Source organism: Mytilus galloprovincialis, chromosome 13, assembly GCF_965363235.1.
Source record: "Mytilus galloprovincialis chromosome 13, xbMytGall1.hap1.1, whole genome shotgun sequence".
In the NCBI taxonomy this organism is placed as follows: Eukaryota; Metazoa; Mollusca; class Bivalvia; order Mytilida; family Mytilidae; genus Mytilus; species Mytilus galloprovincialis.
The window spans coordinates 54,421,889-54,440,581 of record NC_134850.1 but is presented as its reverse complement, the minus strand read 5'-3'; the positions used below and the strand labels follow the sequence as shown (position 1 = coordinate 54,440,581).

Sequence of the window (18,693 nt, the reverse complement as noted above, 5' to 3'; positions counted from 1 at the left end):
ATTTCCATTCTCAATTTTATTTTGCTGTCATATAAAAACTTGAAAAGTGAGCTAACAAAAAAAAATATATGCAAGAAATGTCATAAAACTGACTCTGAATCAGGACATGAAATTGATGTAGAACTAACAAGCTGAAGATGATCAGGAATATGAGTGGTTTTTCTTTCGAGACAGATTTTTTTCACTGAACCCCTTCATCGCTATCAATTAAAATTATTTAGTCAAAATTTAACACTAGTATTAAGGTTTATCATAACAAATTGTTAAATACAGTCGTATTATCACCCCAAAAAACTACTGTGTACAGACTTACCTGTGCGGTTCGGGAAGTTTTAAATATTTTTAGATATATAAAAGTTAAATTCATTTTGCATATCTGAAAGATAAAATCATTTTTGGTGAAGATCTGGATTCAAAATATTTTTTTGTCCTCTGCTTAAACAGTTTTTTTTTTTTATAAATTTGGGAATAAGAATATATTTTTTAGGAAAAATACCATAACCCTCCTGCCTTTTGAAGTTCAATAATCATTCCCTAAACATTTTCCATCTGAACTTATAATTTTATTTTAGACAAAAACTATATGTTTATGTAGCCTAGGACATTCGTCCTGAACATGCATGAAATATTTGCCACTGGACGTTAAACAAACAACAACCAATCAATATATAGGATATAGTATAGTCTTAGTATAAAGCTGGCATTAAAGGTAGCGCCTTCTTCATATTAATTTATGTATTCCGACGCCTACATTCATCATATATTTATTCTTTCTTTGTCATAATGTAAAAATTTGAGAAACAATCTTTATTTTCATATATAATACGACATATTTATTTTACGATTTCTCAGAATAATTTCCCGTCAAATATTTGATTAGCGCTATTTTTCGTGGTAGTAGCAATATCTAACGTTGCGTCATATGCTATTTAGTTTTTGTTTTCCACTAACTTTCTTAAATAGCTATGATAGAGGCTTGTTGAGGGGGGGGTATCAATATCCCATATTCCATTAAGTTGTTATCCCAATATCCCGTATCCCTATAATGTTTACCCCTAATATCCCAATAATTATTTTTTACAAATATCCCATATCCCTAAAACTATTTTGAAATATCCCAAAAAATCATTATAAATTCATTCCCAAGCCCATTTTTTTCCTCATCATCACAACGTCAACAATTTTGACAAATATTCCGTATCCCTAAAATTAAAATGGCAAATATCCCGTATCCCAATATACCCGAGAATATACCCTATACAAGCCTCATGATAGTATCAATCAATAACAATTCTATTTATAGAATACATGGCGAATAACTCCATTGAACTTCCGGTTTCGATTTATGTATAATGGCACAGACATCTGCACAAAAATGTTACATTTGCACAGAAAAAAACGGTGTCTTCTATTGTTATGAATGCCAGCATGCCTTATGTGCCGTTTGTCGTGAAAGACATGATAAAGTACCGGCTTTAAGTGAACACACTATAGCAGATATCAATATAATCGATCTCTCAAACGTACAGAGCGATAAGACCAGGTGTATTACACATGATAAGGAATATCAATTTTATTGTGTAAAATGTTGTGATTTGATATGTGGAAAATGTGCTACATCATCACATAAAGGTCATTCATTTTCTGATATTTCTGAGATCGTATCAGAAAAAAGAGAAACAGCACAAACAGCTCTACACAAACTGAAGTCTAAAATTGAAGTCATTTCTAGTGTGGAAGATATAGTACGAGGCAAACACCTAGAAAAACTTCATCTTGACAGCCAGGAAGTTATTACTGATATAACATCGACTTTTAATGAACTTCATACGTTCATTAAGTCAAAAGAAGATATTAAGAAAACAGAGGCGGAAGATAATGAACGCATTGAACAACAGAATATAGAACTATTCCTGAAGAACACTGGTCGTATTCATGATCGATATAATAAAGAATTTACGGCACTACAAAATATTTTATGTGAAAAACATGACATAACATTTTATAAATTTTACAATGCCATTGATAAAGATATCACTTTCTTAGACAATATTCCAACAGAACCGACGTTGCCGTGTGTCCGTTCACTTGATAAGACGATGCTTTATACTGAAATCTTAGACTATATTCAATCGAAGACTGACACTCGGTAAGTAACAGATTCCCTCGCTTAGATAACACAATTTAAAGGAATTGTGAGTTTTACGTGTAAATCCACAACATAATAGTACATCACATCCCGTTAAACACGAAAGGGGATAGAAAAATATTCCCTTGAAGTTGACAGCTTTATGAAATTAACCCTACATTTGATTGCAAAAGTGCATGGCTTCTATATTCTTTTGCTTGAAATGAAGATAAAGATTGCAGCTTCTTGTTACAAAATTCACTTCTGGTATCATCCAATGGTTTACATGTACCCCCAAAGTGAAAAACAAAACGTGTGGTTCTAGGTTATTTTAAATGAAATCAGTGCTGGAAATAGCTACTTCCGGTTTACATAATAACATTTAATGCAAGCAATTACATTTATTTCCCAGTGAAAAAAAAAAAAAATTCACATGTGAAATTTATTTGCTTATTTCACTTGAAATAAACGTGGTTATTTCACTTGTCTGATATAATACAACAATTGCCATTGTCAAGATGTCCATTACGTCGGATCAAAGCTTATAAGTAAAAGATATAGTTCCTTACATGTTCTACTTCAATTCATAAAAACAAAAACATGTAATTAAAAGAATAACTTCCAAATGTCGAAAATCATAACTCATAACTGAACAACAATAATAATCATGCATTCGTGAATTAATGTCTTGATCGGTCACTCGTTGAATATGTTTCTCTTTTTAAATTCTTTTACTTGTTATTCTAAAAATAATATAACATATGTTACAACTCAACGGGTGCCACATGTGGAGTAGGATCTGCTTATCTTTCTTGAACACTTGAAAACTTGAGATCACCCCAGCTTTTAGTGGGGTTCGTGTTGCATAGTCTTTAGTTTTCTATGTTGTGTCTTGTGTACTGATATTTGTCTGATTGTCTTTTTCATCTGTAGCTATGGCGTTGTCAGTTTATTTCTAATCTAAAAGTATGACTGTCGATCTGGTATCTTTCGCCCCTATTTTACCATAGTAAAGTCAAATAATACTTCTTTATTGTTTACATTTATTTCAATTTGCATCCTATTTTTAATATGAATATTTTTCAGTATTTGCAAAAACTGCATTGCTCAAGAGGAAAGAATGGTTGCGACGTTAGAAGAAAACAAACAGCTTAAAAGGTATGTCACACTAAAATTGTTGCAAGGTTTCAGAATAAACTCTTCCGGAGAGCAATGACATGCAGAATTAATATTGATTGTTTGATTATATCTTTGATAACGACGAAGGGTCAATATTGAACGTAAACTTAGGACAATAACAAATTGATTTGCAATCCAATATGGAAGTACTGGTAGGCAGGTCTTTCGTGATAACCAAGTACACATGTTTATTAAAGGCCAACTGAAGCCAGCTTCCGGGTCAGATTTTGGATATGTTGGAGACCCATTGGTGGACTTCGGCTGCTTTCTGCTCTTTGATGGGTTGTTGTCTCATAAACACATTACTCATTTCCATTCTCAATTTTATTTTACTCGCATGAAATTCACGTTAATGTTTTTATACACATTTCACGTGGATTGAGATTCAAACATTATGAATCAATACGTGAACATTACAAAAAAAAAAAATGATGTTAAATTATAAGGTAGAAAAACTTTTTAATTTGACGTGAACAAAATATATGTGATTTTCACCTGAAATCCACACGGGTTTCATATGAGATTCATGCAAAATTCGTAAATTTTTTAATTCTGATATAAATATTTTTTTAAATACGGATAACTTTAGATTGCTATTTTATTAATGTCTTTTCCAACACTAGGTATTTGTTGAACATGCAATATACATTTTCAATACTTGTAACTGTTTATTTCGGTGGTATGTCAGTTACTACTAGTAGTCATTTGTTAATATATTGTTGTTATTTTGATTAATTTTGTTTTACCTATTCTTACATGGAACTTATTTTTACATGGCTATAACTGTGTGCTTGTTTATACATCATTGCCTAGAGGTTGAGGTAGACGGTGTAGATTTAACAATATATGTTCATCCCTGTCGCACTTTTGCAGCTGTCTCAATTCATGAATTTATAGCCATTGTTAGTCCTTTTTGTGTTTTTCTTTTATCAATTTGTTTTTATTACTATCAAATTTTTTGTAGTATATTATAATGGTTATCGATCTGATGTTATCTTTTCTGCTCTTTGTTTTATGTTGTTTTCTCTTTAACACATTCCCCGTTTTCAATTTTATTTAGTTATGTATCTAGTTAGTTTTGTGTAAACCGATTTGTTGTAATTGAATCCGTATATCGTCTTTTTGAACTTTACTTGAGAGAATTATGGAGAAACATGGCTAATATATCCCGGCGGTTTTCCAGATATATCTGTTTTGACATACAATGTATGTGGACAGCTCGACATATTTGGTATCTGCAACGTTTTGTGACATTGTGCCGATACGAAATTGAGAGGTGTGAAATGTTAAATGTCATAAAGTTAAGTTCATCTGACATAGTTTGACAATTAAAACGAAATTGACGATTTTGATATTTCCGTAAACCTTCTATTAACATTTATAGGGCTATTTTTAAAACAAATAGTTTTTCAATATAAACGATAATTATGTCTCAAAATATCGGTTTTAGGTGAAATAAATGCTAAATGTTCTTTAAGCCCAAAACATAAAACAAAAAGGACCCAAATGAGCAGTTGTATTTTCTGTTTGCCAACTGTCTTAAGTGTGATACAAGCCTTAATTTAAATCCAATTATACTATTTATAAACTATATTTATGGATTATAATACAGTGTTGCTTTTCAAAAAGGACTGCAGCTTTGGCTACAAAATAACTGGTGACTTCAGCACTACTTTCCAATAGCAGCGACAACTATCCAGAAATATTAACGTAGTATCTGATTGCAGTGCACAAAACAGAACAAAACATAAAGAGCGTCTGAAAGGGCTTTGTGTTTGCAATGTAAACGTTTCTTTCTTATCAAAGCTAATGTAATATTAATAGTTTGGAATGTCAATGTAAAATGGGTGGATCTAAGAGGAATAGACACTATGTCTAGCCTATAGCATTACACAAGTTGTTAAATGTGTTGTCAAATAAAAAAAAATTCCTTTGACAATCATCTAGATTTGTGACACGACAAATCTGTGTTTTCACCCCTGAAAAACAATCAAATAGACGCATTTCTCAAAAGAGATTTAGGATGGGCGTAACACTCGGCTGGAGAAGCTGATACAGTCACTACGTACATATTATCTCATGATTTTACAGGTTTTAGTTTATCATTTCAGATATGTGGATGATAAAGTAGCTGCACTTAAAGCTGAATCAAACCAAGTCAAACATTTGCAGCTTTCTATAAAGGAAATGCACACCGTGTAAGTAAGTTTACTTGAAACGGGGACAAGATGGTGAGAGAACTATCCTGCAAGTTTGAATTTAATGGGATTAAGTCTAAAAGTATTACTCGTGATCGAATTTGCCATAATATGAACACTTTTCGTCTCCTTCTTTTATTGTTTCTTTGCCAATTGTGTATTTTTTGTACGTTTTCTTACTGCAGAAGGAAAGGGAATTAAGAAAGCACGACGTAGATTAGGATGGTAATGATAATGATGATGAGCGTTTTACCTATGTTGAGATTAAACTACGATGAATCAGTTTGATCTCTACAAAATTGAAATTTGCACATTTTGAGTAAATAAACCTATAGTTTAATGTTAACTAATTGTGACTGCTGCTACGTTTTGACACTATATATTTCAATTCTCCAGGAGTCGATGAAGACATTTGCTAAAATGAATATTAATATCAGATTTACAAATACCATGATAACTTAAGAGGCTTTTTAAAAGAGAAATCTAAAGAACAAACAACACGAACCCCTACAAAAAATCAAAGTTGATCTCAGGTGCTCAGGAAGGGTAAGCAGATCCTACTCCACATGTGGCACCCGTCGTGTTGCTTATGTGATAAGAAATCCGGTGAATAGTCTTATTCGGAAGGTCACATTCATGAAAGGGAAGGGGATTGTAGTTACGACATAAGGAACATATACGATATCATTTGTGAAACGGTTATTCCATGACGGTCAACCAACTCGTGATGGCATCCGTAAAATTTACGAAGGGATGATTTCAACTTCACCATTTGGAACTCTTGGTTTAATAGCTTCCTTGTGAGCAGCAACCCTCTATCAAGAAAATCATGATGGAAATGCAAGCATGGGAATATTGTATCAATTGGGAGATATATATCCCGTATGCAGGTGCTCCTGTTGCTACTTAGAAATGGAAAGTTCACAATTGGAAAGTTGAAATCATCTCTTTTGTCGTAAAGTTTTGTTTTCAACCGTCCCTCATTGTCAATTTCTAGATGTAAGTCAAGATATGAGGCCGACTTAACTGCCGACTTTTAGTGTGAATACATTTTTTTATCGTTAAGCTAGGTATGCCAAGAAACAGGCTGAAAACAAGAAGTTGTCAGAAGAGATCATATTCCTAAAAGAAAGGTATATAGATTTAGTCATATTTGAATTAAAACAACTTAATACTATCGTTTCTAAGCATGACTCCGATAATATAGCATGAGTATTGGGGAATATTGTCCCGAGTAGCAAGCTCGTGCAATGTATGTTCTACGGTGGACAATATTCCCCAATATTCATGCAATAACCCTTTTATTGTATAGCAATATAATATTTGAGAGTAAAAATGGGTTTAAACTAAGATTTTGTCATTGATGACTTCATGAATGTTGAAGATTTATTGCACGCTAACGTTTGGTTACTTTCTGTTGGAAATATTTCTTATGTAGCAAATGGTGGATTAAATCTGGTGTTATACAATTGAGAATGGAAATGGGGAATGTGTCAAAGAGACAACAACCCGACCATAGAGAAGACAACGGCAGAAGGTCACCAACAGGTCGTCATTGCAGCGAGAAATTCCCGCACCTGGAGGTGTCCTTCAGCTAGTTTAACATCTCATTTGTAACACAGTCGCATAAGACTCCAACTACTGATTCCTTAATCAAACAGTACTACACTATAACAGTTTCAGAAACCTTCAACAGAGTCTGACAGTTATTTTCTAGAGCTGATTGAACAGTTTTGTATACATAGATATAGGAATATGTGATATATAAAATTATATGAGTGCCAATGAGACAACTCTCCATCCAAGTAAAAATTTATAAAGATACATATTTAAATATATATAATATAAGTTACATAGTGTGATAGTGACATACTACGATACATATCGGGTCAGTAATTCCGTTTGGTGTAAGAGCGGCGATGTGTAATGAACGTACATACCGAATATCTTCATGATCTTTACATGATTAAGTCTTCAATACTAAGTATAAAGAAATTTCTTCCATGTATCTATGCAAATAATATGCTAACAATATCAACCTGTTGGCTTTAAATGTGTTTTATGAATTTATTTCAGTCTTTCATCATCAATTTCTTCGTCATTTAGTTGCCACTCCACTTGGTCTCTAAACGCTAAATTATGCAATGGAACAAAATATAACAAAACTTAGAATGTTGTATACTTTCTTCAGTGTCGATGTGGTTTGCAGTATGTTAATGCGAATGACAGCAATTCAACAAATGCATGAATTGTCATCAAAGTGAATACACATACTAGCCTGATGGACTTGCTTATATTTTTCGTTTGTGCTCGTATTGTTTTTTATTTTCGGGTTTAAATTATTCGTTTATTCTTTTTCGACTCTTCAAAATTGAAAAGTCTATCCTATATTGATGTAAATTATATGGCCTACCAAATATCGTTTCGATTTCTAACAACACGGAAGAGACATCCGGACATGATTTACCAATTTTTGTACCTGCTGTTAACGGTATATTCTTTTCCGCAAGTTTGTTGTTTTCTTTTTGGCATTAAATTAGTTATTTAGATCCATTTTGTTACATCTGGTGACCCGTTTATTTTGCACTCACAATGGCAGTCAGCAGGGTTTAAGAACAACCTTTGTTCGACCTGTTAGTCAAATGTGTTATGCAAAAATATACTTTTTCATTTGTTTGGTCTTTTAAAATATGTTGTTTGTGCTGTATTTATACCCCTTCGACAAGAAATTTGTTTTGCGTGGACACGTATAAAAATTGCGGTTTTGATCTAACGCAATCCTAGGTTTGAACGTTGTTATGAATTTTGATTTGTTTATTATATATAAATGTAATAATTAAAATTAAAATTTTGACCGATTTTCTCTAGCCTTTTTACTGTTAGATTTAGACCTATTGAGTCCACTTAGTTGCATGAATAGTCCGAGAAACTGTACCATCATAACTTATACTGTCATTATCTAAGTTTGTTTCTATTTTTGAAGACCTTTGTTTTGTTAATTTTTTATGTCAACACTTTTCTTTAAAAATTAATAGACTTACTAAAACATGTCTATATGAGATGAAGAACAACAATTACAGCGCTGTTTCTTCTTTTTTTTTGTGTTAGTACACAAATTTACAAAGACGACGTTGGTTTTACTTTGTTGACACTATCTGTACATCGTACTACCCACGATAGTGGGGAAATACCAATCGATTGTGCATGATGCCAAGTTTGAACTGAAATTAAGTCAACTAAATTATCTTATCAATCTTATCATGCTTATTATAATAAGTTTGTTTAAGACCTCATAACTTATTAAGAACGGACAAATAGACTGATATTGCCATAAGACATCTTGTCAGTGTGTTATTATGCAATTCAATTCATTTCTTTTTATGATTGTAGTTAAGGTAGTCAATTTAATTATAGCCATATTTAACAACAAAAGTAAATTCGTTCTAAAAATGTGCGCACTGTCAACGCTTTTACAACCCTATGAAGTTACAAAAAGAAGCATTCAATACTTATAATTACATTTTTTAGCTCTGATCATGAAAACAAGAATTTTATATTTTTTTTATTTAATTCACCTGTGCACTTTATTGCGGGACCACGTGTTATCATGAAAGAAACGTTTTATTGAGTAATGCAATTGCTTTAGGAATAACACGTGATGTGCAGTTAGCCAATCATAATAAAGTATTATGATGAAACATACATCTAATATTGTTATTCAACAATATTCCTTTTCTTTTATGCCTATGTTTAATCTTAATTTCGTGTGCGCTTTTAATGCGAGAAGTGAATCAAATCGATGCAAATCAGTAACCATTACTATGATCAATGAGTTTCCATAACATAAATCTCCATTTATTAATGTTAGAACAACTTTTCTTCATACTTGTTATATTGTTAGCTTTGAACATATTATTAAGATCAGTTTAAACTCTACGGCATACAAATAGTATAAGGACATAAGAGCTACGGTTCCGCAGCTAACAAAGGGCTGTACATGTAAGTGTGTAGGCCTATGTGTTGCATTTGATTTGATGTTTCACGATTTATTTGTATAAGCATCGCTAAATTGTTACAAGGTAGCGAATCTTGTATTTAATATCGAGTATATAATTGCTAATTGTGCTACAATGATTGTTTTAGAAAGTGCTCAACATTATCAAAGGCCTATTCTATTATCTATACCCTGTAAAATAATCTTGATCTGCCAACATCGATTGATTACTGGAATTTTATGAATAGCATAGCCGTCAACATACGGAGACAAATCGAATTATATAACATGGAACAGAATTAAGGCAACCTCCCCCTCCCCAAAAACAAAAACTGCTGTAAACAGGAAATTTATAAAAAAGGACCACATTATTAATTTATGTCAACACCGAAGTGTTGACTACTGGGCTGGTCCACCAGCAGTGGCATCAACCCAGTGGTGTAAATAGTTATCAAATTGTTGGAAACTCAATCCACTCAGAATGTTTTATTTTTTGTAATATTTCACTTAAATAGCAAGAAATTTTAACACATAAGATTACTCACAAGGTCGAAGGTGCATGTACAGCTTCCCATATTAGGTGTAATACCACCATTGATTTTCCCCTATTAGTCTTTGTTAAATTTGCACTTTAAAAAAAATGTGCAGAATTTATCTTTGATTCAAATAAAGAAATACTTGGCATGAGTAAAGTTTTATCCTGTTCAGTACTATAGAAAAAAATCACATAACATTTCATTCGGTGCTTTGCTTTTGCGCCAATATGCAATTCATTTGCGCCAAAAAAATCTTTCATTTAAGCCATAACCAATATTTCATTTGCGTCAAAAAATAAAACCTTTAATTTGCACCAATAGTACAGGTTAATAGTATTAAAAGACAGTTTTTGTCTGTATAATAAAACACAATCATTAGAAATCAATCATCATAAAACCATACAAAGTACGTTAAAGCTTTGTTGAAACACTGTTCTGTTACTTTAAACATATTTGAAAAGGAGTATTATACACTACAGTAAAGTAGTAATTCTAGCTGTATCAGTTGTTATTCTTGCTTTGCAAGTTTTATGGTACACCTACACGATTTTTATTAGGATGCATATGGTAAACAATTATATACCGTATGTGGGACTTTAAAAATAGAAACTTATTTCCTCTGTTTGTCTCTGATCTGACAATGTCCATCTATACACCTCAAACAGTTGAACACTTTATAATTCAAAACCTCAGTTTTGTATTAGAAAATAAGTATGCACAATTATCCAGGAGAAATACTGTAGACACAAATCTTATTCACGATACAACAATGAATATTTAACTTTTCCGTTATATGTTTCCTGTATTACCTGTGAAATGGCTCAAATAAAGTTGTTATATTTTGGCGCAAATAAAATATAACCTTGTCGTGAATACTTGTTATATTGTTAGCTTTGAACATATTATTAAGATCAGTTTAAACTCTACGGCATACAAATAGCATAAGGACCTAAGAGCTACGGTTCCGCAGCTAACAAAGGGCTGTACATGTAAGTGTGTAGACCTATGTGTTGCATTTGATTTGATGTTTCACGATTTATTTGTATAAGCATCGCTAAATTGTTACAAGGTAGCAAATCTTGTATTTAATATCGAGTATATAATTGCTAATTGTGCTACAATGATTGTTTTAGAAAGTGCTCAACATTATCAAAGGCCTATTCTATTATCTATACCTTGTAAAATAATCTTGATCTGCCAACATCGATTGATTACTGGAATTTTATGAATATCAGAGCCGTCAACATACGGAGAAAAATCGAATTATATAACATGGAACAGAATTAAGGCAACCTCCCCCTCCCCGAAAAAAACCAAAAACAAAAATTGCTGTAAACAGAAAATTTATAAAAAGGACCACATTATTAATTTATGTCAACACCGAAGTGTTGACTACTGGGCTGGTCCACCAGCAGTGGCATCAACCCAGTGGTGTAAATAGTTATCAAAGGTACCAGGATTATAATTTAGTACGTCAGACGCGCATTTCGTCTACATAAGACTCATCAGTGACGCTAATATCAAAATATGTATAAAGCCAAACAAGTACAAAGATGAAGAGCATTGAAGATCCAAAATTCCAAAAAGTTGAGCCAAATATGGTTAAGGTAATCTATGTCTGGGATAAGAAAATCCTTAGTTGTTCGAAAAAATTCAAAAAGTTTTGTAAACAGGAAATTTATAAAAATGACCACGTTATTGATAATCATGTCAACACTTCGGTGTTGACTACGGGCTGGTGATACCCTCGGGGACGAAACGTCCACCAGCAGTAACCTTATTTTGCTATGAATAAAATACATATTCTTCAATACCTAAATTACAGTTTTTGATTTGTATTAGCAAAAAGCAAATTAGAATGTGACCTACTGAATTAGACTATTTACCGGATTTGTTATCACATAAGCAACACGACGGGTGCCACACGTAGAGCAGGATCTGGTTACCCTTCCAGAGCACCTGAGATCACCCCTAGTTTTTGGTGGGGTTCGTGTTGTTGTTTATTCTTTAGTTTTCTATGTTGTGTCCTGTGAACTATTGTTTGTCTGTTTGTATTTTTCATTTTTACCCATGGCGTTGTCAGTTTATTTTAGATTTATGAGTTTGATTGTCCCTTTGGTATCTTTCGTCCCTCTCTTAGACATCCACTCAACAATATAATACATATAGAGGAGAACATACTGTCTTCACCAATGATCTAAACTATGTCTCGTTCCGAATTGTCTGATGTATGAAATCATCGAAAAGAAAGGATATCGAAAAGAAAGGATCAAAGGTCTTCTTTTAAAACACAATTTTAAAATAAAACAATAAATGATTTAACTAACAGCTACTAATTATTTACATTGTTCGTTACTATTGACAATCATTTGAAAATGTTTTGGGTGTGATGTTGAGATTTGAACCGTATCTCCCCTTTTTATGTCGATTGATTAACCATTGCAAGTGTGATTTTAGGGCGTACTGAAGGGGCATAATATATGTAAGAGTATATATTTGTTTCTGGATATTTCACAGAATATTTGATTTTTCAAAGCGAATAAATATATTCATTTAGAATTTTGTCATTGTAGTATACCAAAAACACAAATCAACCAGGAGAAAGTAAGGACAGCATCCGTTGTTGATAATGTATTTGGTTGGTGAGTATATGTGAAGTTGTAATAGGAAAAAATAATTTGTTCATTGATATTTTCATTAATGATGCTTTATTCCCGGTCTGAGTGTTAAATCAAGAAATGTGCTGTAACCTCAAGGGAAAGCATATTTCTATTATTATTATTAATAGGTATAGGAAGATGTGATGTGAGTGCCAATGAGACAACTCTCCATCCAAATAACAATTTATAAAAGTAAACCATTATAGGTCAATGTACGGCCTTCAACACGGAGCCTTGCATGGCACACACCGAACAAAAAGCTATAAAGGGCCCCAAAATTACCAGTGTAAAATCATTCAAACGGAAAACAAACGGTCTAATCTATATAAAAAATTTAGATTACGCTTCACAAACGAAACCATTTTTATCAGGGAGTATCAAAGCGGTCAAAGTGTGTGACTTCGATCTTATTAGAACACAGATAATATGTCCTCGCGTTGATGACACTGGCCAGAATATTGTCCGTTCCATAATATTGATTATACAAAATTAGCTCATTGTTGAAGGCCACACATAAAGTAACAGTAAACTTTTTAAGCACTTAATTCCGTTTTATTTTACACTGTTCGACATTGGTCTCAGTGGCAATCAAACCTCATTTCCATGATTTATACTAAAATAGGAATTATTGCGTTCATTTAAATTTGCGAATAATAGACTTACATGCGAGATTAATCAATACAAATTCAGAAAAAATTGCTTCAGAAGACATTTTTGTTCAATAAACTAATTGTGACTTTTTTCCCTTGTAATACTGGTTATTTCAAGCAAGTTCTATAGTTTGAGGAAAATTAAGTATAATGAAAAACGACATCTACAGCGATTCGAGCAATATTTCTTCAACAAATCCAAACCAAGCCGCATCAAGATATAATAGAGTGTGGACCAAGAAATGATCAAATCTTTATCTTATCTGCCTACAAACAGTTGAAAATGATTATCAAGATCATTTTAGGAAGATTAATACGACTAACGGACCTCTTTGTCTTCTTTATATTAAATTTATACCTCTCATTTCCTAAAAATTTCAACTTTTCAGGCAAATAAATAAAAATAATGAGGTAACTTCCACTGATTTATGATAGAAATGTGATAAGAAATGAGTAATGGAAATATTTTAGAAGAACGAACGATCCATATGAAAGTTTACTGTCTCCAAGGAGGTTTCAAAAAGTACTTACGTAAAAATTAAATATAGCCACGTTCCAGAGAGGGACATAAAAGGCGTTTCCTTTAGTGAATAATTTGTCGTAATATTGTTGACAATAATTTCATCTACTTATAACAATATGTTTACTTAAGTATGTCCCAGGAAAATGTTCTATCATAGCAGAATATAAGACATAAGGAGAAAAATCCCCCCTAAAAAAAAAATTAAATAAAATACATTTAGTATGGCTTGTTCTGTCAACTGAATATTCATAGTAGAGTCCTATTTCAAGAAAACTCTCTCATAAATATGTGTTGGAAACTCAATCCACTCAGAATGTTTTATTTTTTGTAATATTTCACTTAAATAGCATGAAATTTTAACACATAAGATTACTCACAAGGTCGAAGGTGCATGTACAGCTTCCCATATTAGGTGTAATACCACCATTGATTTTCCCCTATTAGTCTTTGTTAAATTTGCACTTTAAAAAAAATGTGCAGAATTTATCTTTGATTCAAATAAAGAAATACTTGGCATGAGTAAAGTTTTATCCTGTTCAGTACTATAGAAAAAAATCACATAACATTTCATTCGGTGCTTTGCTTTTGCGCCAATATGCAATTCATTTGCGCCAAAAAAATCTTTCATTTAAGCCATAACCAATATTTCATTTCCGTCAAAAAATAAAACCTTTAATTTGCACCAATAGTACAGGTTAATAGTATTAAAAGACAGTTTTTGTCTGTATAATAAAACACAATCATTAGAAATCAATCATCATAAAACCATACAAAGTACGTTAAAGCTTTGTTGAAACACTGTTCTGTTACTTTAAACATATTTGAAAAGGAGTATTATACACTACAGTAAAGTAGTAATTCTGGCTGTATCAGTTGTTATTCTTGCTTTGCAAGTTTTATGGTACACCTACACGATTTTTATTAGGATGCATATGGTAAACAATTATATACCGTATGTGGGATTATAAAAATAGAAACTTATTTCCTCTGTTTGTCTCTGATCTGACAATGTCCATCTATACACCTCAAACAGTTGAACACTTTATAATTCAAAACCTCAGTTTATAATTATCCAGGAGAAATACTGTAGACACAAATCTTATTCACGATACAACAATGAATATTTAACTTTTCCGTTATATGTTTCCTGTATTACCTGTGAAATGGCTCAAATAAAGTTGTTATATTTTGGCGCAAATGAAATATTACCTTGTCGCGCAAATGAAAGACTGGGTTTTTAAACAAATGGCGCAAATGCAATGCACCCATTACATTGAATATAAGAAAATAACCATCATTTGAAGTTAACCAATCAAATATCTCCCCTTATTGTATCTGTGTACAAGGTTTTAGTCACCATGTAACCTCAAGATTACAAAATTTTCTATAGAAATCCCAAATAAAAATAATGGTGTTTTGAAAGACCCAAGACATATGTTTATGAAACAGAAATGTTTTACTGCAATAACATGTAGGATTAATTACCTACAACTGTCAAATTCAAGGGGATATTTTTTTTTTGACCTACTTTCGTAATACCCCCAGAATATGTACATATATCTTCTATTTTATATATAAGATATCTTAATGCGAGTTCCTATCATAGTGATACTTACCTAGTCGCATTATTCGCATAAAAACCTTGCACTTATTTCTGAATTTAGTTTGATGCAAGTCATTTTTCGTGGATGACGGACGACGCAGGTAATTTATAATCTGGTAGAAATGGTTTGAATCATAAAATCTCGAAGAAGAATTAAAACAATGAACATTAAAAAAAAGACGCGAACTGCTGATCTAAATTACTCGAAAGTTACTGAAAGCTAGTTCAATGGCAATACCAACTTATAAACTAATCATATTTTATTCGATTAAAATACCATTCAATATACATCATACGAACCTTGGAAAAAAGGGGTAAGATACACTGTGGAAAGAACATGTCATTGTTCAATGCCAGAATATAAGCACATAATATTGACTGAATATGGAACCATTAGTTACATAATTGTACAGCAGTACATATTTGATTATGTTTTTATTTAATTAATCAAAAACGAAATTAATGTTAGTACAGATAAAAAGAATATTCAAAGATCTTACTACGATGTAAAAATGATATCCTATATTAAGTATATTCTAAGACGTTTTGATAGGTCCTAACGGAATTCTGTCAATGAACTATAGATGTCAAAACTAATCACAATGAAAATCTAAGTCTATGAATTAACAAAATATTAAATTATGATTCGTTCAAACATCTTAGAATTTAACCGAATTATCCAAGAGATAAAAAAACGAGGAAACATGCAAATAAAAGAATTATAATTTTAAAAATAAAAAAATCTTTTTTACCTATAAACAGTGAACCATCGCATATAAATTTATGTTTGTTTAAAAACAGTCTTAAGCTATTATTCAAACTGGTTAAGTCGTGTGTTCAAACAGAAATGAGCCGATTAAATCGATATTTTTAGTTTAACTGCACTACTCGTTGACTAAAAGACACACAGCCTTGACATAGTTTTGGTCAATTATGGTCATCTAAGCTGTTGAATAAAACTTACATATACATGTATAGACTTCCCCATTTCCTTTCTCAATTTTATTGATTGTTCAAATGATTGTGATATTAGTAAATTAATTGCTTGACGATCTTATAAAAGGAAGCCATATTCCCTTCCCTTATATTCCAATTCAATTCTTTATTAGCCAAATGTTTTACAATATAAAGGTTGCACTTTGTAAATACAGCTGTTTTTCAAACCACGCCTCTTTTTGGGAGATCTTGAGTATGCATAGAAAATTATTTTTATTTAGTTTCTTCATAGTAAAAGTGGTACAGTTTTAGCCGTAAAAGGAGTTCCTATGGGAAATTGCATTGTCAATATTTACAGAAACGCAACCTATAGGTACATGTGTAATCAAAATATACCAAATATAGATTACCAAAAAATACGATCATGACAAAACAGACAGAAGTATAAATACACAAAAAATAAATACATATACATATAATTCCAAATAGTTGTAACAAATAAATTACAAATTATCTTACTGAAAACAGTCGTTTCTGAGCTTTAGTGCTCTAATTATATATTTCCTAAGTTTCACAAGTCTTTTACATTAGTAGTGCTTAATAATTGTAAAATTTTATAAACAGATGGCTTACGCCAATAAAATGGTTATATCAAACATTCATGCAAATTAGAATATAAAGGACATGATAAAATAAAAAGCACTTCATCCTCAATATCATCAATACACAATGTACATGTTCTAAGGTTTCTATTTACATTAGAATATAGCTGTTGACAATATTCAAACATATTATAAAAAATAACTTTAAGATTGATAAACAAACAAATTATGATATATGTTTGAATAGATTATACCATCGAATCGGCTAATAAACGATATTTCTCAAATCGAAACAAAAGCTTTTAAAAATTAAATATTTAACTTTTGAGAGTAGCGAAATATCGTTCTAGACAAGATTTGACGGAATAATCTGTTTCTATACTAACTTGTAGAATATTTGCACACAGTAGATATGCATGATATGCATAACTTAAAAATTGATTTCTATTTTTCCAATTTTCTTCAATAATATATTTTTTTTGGGGGTAAAATCATCCAGCATTGGGAACATTTATTTGACTTAATAAGAGGACTCTTTGAAAAAAAGCAAGACCCTTTGACGTCATTTATCAGTTTTAACCAATATATAACTAAGATAAAAGCAACTACAGAATAATTGAATTGAAATAAGCAATCGGTCGAAATAGGATAAATCAGTTTAATAAGAAATTAGAAAATGGAATACTATAATGTTCAAGTAAAAAAAAAAAACTGATATCTAAAAAAATATTTCGGTTTATTTGGCAACACTCTATTATAATTTGTTATTAATATATTTATTTATTTTAGGAATAAAGAGAAATACTGGCAACCTCAACGTAAATTTTCGGACCAGAGTAATTTATGTCGTAATTGTAACACAGAGATTACTGTAGGTACAAAGTTTTGTCCAAGCTGTGGTAGCCACGTGTAAACGCAATTTCTGTTGCATATAATATATGTGTATCACCATGACCAAAACATATATATTCAAAGAAAAAAAATAAGTTGATTGATTGGTAAAAATGTAATTGACACCTGTTAAAACTACTAATAAGTTTGCATCGCAATTAATAGCAGAATAAATTCATTACAACATTTCTCTTATAATTTATTTCTATTTTGAGAAAACAGAGTTTTAGAAGAACAATCAACCTTGGCAAATTTTATGAAACGATATTGATTTTTAGAAATATCATTTAAAAAGTAATGACCATAAGCAAACCAAAGCTACAGATTCATTTTTCGAGTATATTGTTAGAAAAAATGTATTCCTATTTTCATCAGTTGAAGGTCAATAGTACCAAGATTATAATTTAATACGCCAGACGCACGTTACGTCTACAAAAGACTCAACAGTGACCCTCAGATCAAAATATTTATAAAGTCAAACATATACATAGGTGAAGAGCACTGAAGATTCAAAATTCCAAAAAGTTGTGCCTAATTCGGCTAAGGTAATTTATTCCTGGGATAAGAAAATCTCAAAGTTTTGTAAACAGGAAACTTTTAAAACTGATCTAATAATTGATATTCATGTCAACACCGAAGTGCTGGCTACTGGGCTGGTGATGCCCTCAGGGAAGAAACGTCCACCAGCATTGGCATCGACCCAGTGGTGTAAATAGTTATCAAAGGTACCAAAACTGTAATAACTTTAAAGATAATTTTAAATTCCAAGCCGGAAACATCTCCTTTAAATTGA

The 18,693-nt window shown here is 31.5% G+C and overlaps 1 protein-coding gene across 1 annotated transcript; it reads left to right on the top strand.

The window, feature by feature from the left end:
* Nucleotides 1-1,336: 1,336 nt before the first annotated feature.
* LOC143056225 (uncharacterized) lies at nt 1,337-18,088 on the top strand. The gene is made up of 6 exons (XM_076229306.1): nt 1,337-2,149; nt 3,215-3,286; nt 5,419-5,505; nt 6,576-6,638; nt 12,609-12,677; nt 17,799-18,088. Exons 1-6 carry the CDS (start codon nt 1,353-1,355, stop codon nt 17,920-17,922), a joined length of 1,212 nt encoding a protein of 403 aa, XP_076085421.1. The 5' UTR covers nt 1,337-1,352; the 3' UTR covers nt 17,923-18,088.
* Nucleotides 18,089-18,693: the final 605 nt, after the last annotated feature.

Bases quoted from the DNA above. Each gene is read 5' to 3' on its own strand.
- LOC143056225 (XM_076229306.1), top strand. From the start codon at position 1,353: ATGGCACAGACATCTGCACAAAAATGTTACATTTGCACAGAAAAAAAC. The intron at 2,150-3,214 runs GTAAGTAACAGA...AATATTTTTCAG, and splicing joins CAATCGAAGACTGACACTCG to TATTTGCAAAAACTGCATTG. The intron at 3,287-5,418 runs GTATGTCACACT...TTATCATTTCAG, and splicing joins GAAAACAAACAGCTTAAAAG to ATATGTGGATGATAAAGTAG.